This window comes from Manduca sexta, unplaced genomic scaffold (genome assembly GCF_014839805.1).
Source record: "Manduca sexta isolate Smith_Timp_Sample1 unplaced genomic scaffold, JHU_Msex_v1.0 HiC_scaffold_3548, whole genome shotgun sequence".
In the NCBI taxonomy this organism is placed as follows: domain Eukaryota; kingdom Metazoa; phylum Arthropoda; class Insecta; order Lepidoptera; family Sphingidae; genus Manduca; species Manduca sexta.
Genome location: NW_023594628.1, coordinates 8,944 through 13,136, shown reverse-complemented (window position 1 = coordinate 13,136; position 4,193 = coordinate 8,944). Strand labels below are relative to the sequence as shown.

The 4,193-nt window shown below is 35.0% G+C and overlaps 1 protein-coding gene across 1 annotated transcript; it reads right to left on the bottom strand.

Moving 5' to 3' along the window:
• Window positions 1–457: 457 nt before the first annotated feature.
• Window positions 458–3,565, bottom strand: LOC119193039 (ionotropic receptor 75a-like; the record flags this gene model as incomplete). Its single annotated transcript, XM_037446737.1, is given in 7 exon segments — window positions 458–645; window positions 874–936; window positions 939–972; window positions 1,592–1,830; window positions 2,393–2,565; window positions 3,125–3,317; window positions 3,562–3,565. Coding segments are annotated over 7 exon segments (894 nt in total), but the record flags the coding sequence as incomplete, so codon positions are not given.
• Window positions 3,566–4,193: the final 628 nt, after the last annotated feature.

Here is a 4,193-nt window from a genome sequence, read left to right as displayed (position 1 = left end):
ACTAGGCCAGCGTCGTGGACTAAGGCCTATTCCCTCTCAGTAGTAGAGAGGCCCGTGCTCAGCAGTGGGACAGTATATAATACAGGGCTGATATTATTGTTATATTATTAAGATTCTCCTTGAACCTTTGCGGTTCACGGGTATCGAATTATTTCATAAATAATTATTTCGTGAGAAAACATCACGCGAGGATAATAAGAATAATTTGGACGAGAATTATTTGAAGCATTCTTATTATGTTAATAAAGTATTGCAACAATGTAATGAGTTAAAATTCAAGGAATAAATTTAAGTAGTCCTTCTTTAAAAGCTTCTTCGAAAGATGAAAAACAATATAACATTATAATTATACAGCGATTATGATACATCAGCATGTTCTTTTAAATTTATAACCTAATTATTTGTTTAGTTCGAAAACAATAAACAACATTCAAACACACTAAAATCTACAACTTACAGAGAAGTAATATCTATTAAATACGGTGTCGTGGACTCCAAATTTTATTCTCGAATGAAGAAGGTCGTCCAATGTGCGTATCTTTGAAGAGCTTGACTGCAGCAACGCGACGATGTTGGCTGAGTACGATGTGTAGAGGAACATCAGGGTCAAAAATAATATCAGCAATACGATACGTCCCAAAGACCCTGAAAAACAAAATCCTACATTATATACCACTCCTCTACTACTCATGTCTTTTATGTTCGACGGGGTAAGCAGAGGCGTAACTGGTGCAACCACGACGTGTGTGTTTCATTCCATGATGTGATTGGGGCGAGCTTCTAGCCATATCAGCTCAAATTCCTGACTCCGGGCTGATACTGAGTTGTTTTCGTTAAACGAGTTAAATAGAGCAGATATAAAATAAAACTTACCTTTCAGCTCCACAGGACTGCCTTGTTGACAAGTGGCACCAAAGATCAAAATGACAACATCTCAATATTAGGTCTTAAAATCGCAGAGTCTGTTTCTCTCTAAAAGTAAGTAGGTATATAAATTTAAGATTAGAAGAAATAAAACTTTAAAACTCAGGGCGTTGTTCCAAGATCGACTTTTATATATTAATATTATCTAGTTTCTTCGCAGCTCGCTTTACCACAGCACGTTCGAATCGTTATCAAAATTAGCACGGCGTGAGTCTATTTATTTATTTATTTTATTACACTCAATTAAAACGGTTTGCACCTATAACATTATTTTAAAATACAAAAATGAACACAGAATATGATATATATAGCATTGACAGCATATACCTTCGTTCTTAAATCTATGAATTTGTGTTTCTTAATTATACATTCTTTCCCCCTTATTCATAGGCATTTTTTTATCGAAGGACGAAGCATTACTGTAATAACAAGTTTGTTTCTCAGCTTTGTTTATCTGACAGCCAACTAGAACTAGATTCAAGTTGTATCTTAGCCAATCACAACGGCCCTATGTCTACGCACTGCGAAGGCTGCCATGCCGTCAGCACTGAGAAACAGACTTGTTAGCACAGCAAAGCTCCGTCCTTTGATAAATAACGTCTATGGATAAGGGAGTTTGAAAATAACCGTGATATAAGGTAGTCATCAAATTTAAACAAAACCTTACCGATTCAATATATCTTCTTGCCTTCCACTCCCAATAAGTGACAAGGAACAAAGCCAGAAACAATATGAATATTAGTGCCAAAGTGCTGTACCACACCGTGGTGCGAAATGAGAGTAGAAACAAATTATTTTCGTACGACAACTTCGGTTCCTGGAAAACGAACTTCGATCGTGTGGGCGTGGGACTTGATATGTAGTCCACGTATGGTATACGTTCTATTGTGAAGAACATTGGTGATCCTGGGCAGAATATACAAAATATTTAATATACGAAAAAAGGTGATGTTTTTCGCAGAATGTACAAATGTACAAAAGTTTTATACTATACTTTACTGTATGAAAGGATGGTGTTTTGTTTGATAGTAACGCCATATACAATAGCAAAACCAAGGAGTTTAAATTTCAAACCGACTGAAGTTGTAATCATATCTCAGTCAGTCTGTTGAGTTAGATAACTTCTGGCTCCATCATCCCTTCAATCTAGAATACAACTGTGCCATTTCCATCCACTTCTCCCTTCTGAATAGGCATGACACGCATGGTGCGTGTCATTTAAAAGGTAAATAAATTTGTTAAATTGGTTATTTTTAAACATACCCCCCCTTATTCAACTTTATGACCTTTGATAACATTGTTTCTCATTGAAAGTCTTCATAACTATAATATTGAAATACTTACGTATAATTATGCACACTGAAACTGTTATCACAGCTTTACTCCGTCCCAGATAAACGTTTATAATGCTATAACTTGCCTTTAAATTATCGACTCCAATGACTTTAACATTGAAAAGATTCCATACCTCCAATATCAACTTCACCTCGCACCAGATATCCCGTCATTCCATTCCAAGTGCCATTAAGGCGATATCCCCACGTATTAGCAAAGAAGTACTTTCTATCGGCATTCAAATAGTCCAAGAGATGATTAGTCGTCGGGAAGTTTACTTTGGTGATGGTATCGATGTGGTCATTGCTAAAGGAAATAACTTTATTGAGATTTAAGGTAATATGGAACCTTTTGCTATTCAGTGACGATAAAATTGTGTATTATGAAGATAATAAAACCTTTTGCTATTCAGTGACAATGAAGTTGTGTATTACGCAGTTAAGAAAACACCTAAGAAGTCTTTTAATTGTAAAGTTGAGGATCAGTAGACAAAATTAATTTGTAGTACTTTTTTTTATAAAGCACCCTGCTATCGCTTCTTAGTCACAGCAGTTTTTTTTACGTGCACGGCGATGTGTCCCCACTTCACCTGATAGTAAGTGGTGCGAGGTTCAATAGAATGCCGACTGACGGGACATGATTACTCTAGTCAGTTGACACGATTATGCTGGCCTGCTGGAACCAAATATACACAGGCTGATCCTGGAACGCGACACACTTACATGGGCTACTATGGCGGGTTTTAACACCTTGTGTACGATGGTTGCTATCCGGGTGGATTTAGAATTTATCCTTACACCAGCAAATAAATGCACTAACATAGATAAGTGATACAACTATTTGTAAATTTAGCAAACGTACTTACACTTGATCTGTTAAATGGTTGATACTGTCATGATCAGTCAGGACATAGCAAATCTTTAGTTGGTAACCCTGTAAGTTGTGTCTTCTCAGAGCAGTTACATCATTAAAATCCTTCCTCTTTTGGAAGCCATGTGTAACATTCCAAGAACCGTAAAGTTCTGAACGCCAACTGCTATCACTACTTATTTTGTAAACTAAAAATAAACATGAGTTTAGTTGTTGAAGACGTTTCTATATTCTTACGTAACAATAACTTTTCTAATCTTTTTGCTGTTAATAATTTAGCAGTGAAATAGACTGGTTTAGTTCCTGAGAGTATATAATTTGTTATTTTATATCTATCAGATATATATCAGATATTTATTTTGGCGCAGTTAAAAAAAAATACAAAATGTCATTATCTAAAATATTGTTTTCATAAAAATGCGTTTTACTTACTCATACTTATTATAAAAGATTTTTCGTCGATTCGTGTAACAATGAATACTTCTACATCAACTGAAATATCCAATTCCTCTAAAACTTTGGGAGGTTTCGAAGTATCGTTTTGATTTTGTAAAAAAATCCATCGGTAAGGCCCACGAAAATATTTCCGTTGGTTACACTAAAACAATCAAATCGATCAGGGATTGCAATCCGGTACAAACTTAAATCCGGCCGGATTCAGCCGGAATCACGAGAATTCCGCCGGATTAGTATTGTGGGTCTGCAACATAGCGCATATTTCTAACTTCATGGCATAATATAAGGAATAATCTACGGGGAAAATAGAAACGATTTTGTGCATCAGCTCTTATTTATTTATAATTATTATCAGTCAGTTATTATATAATAATCAGTCTCAAAGATTACAAACAACAGTGAATTATTTATGGTTTTAAATTAAGTTAAACCCGTTCATAAAACTAAATTAAATCAACATCATATTCTTCTATAATCCAAATTAAAATTTCCAAAATCAACAGCTTATGGATACTATACCCATGCATTCATTACAGCACAGATCACTTTTCTTGTTGGAAATACGCTCTTAGAAAACAAATTGTATTAATAGTATCATCCTTTAGCCT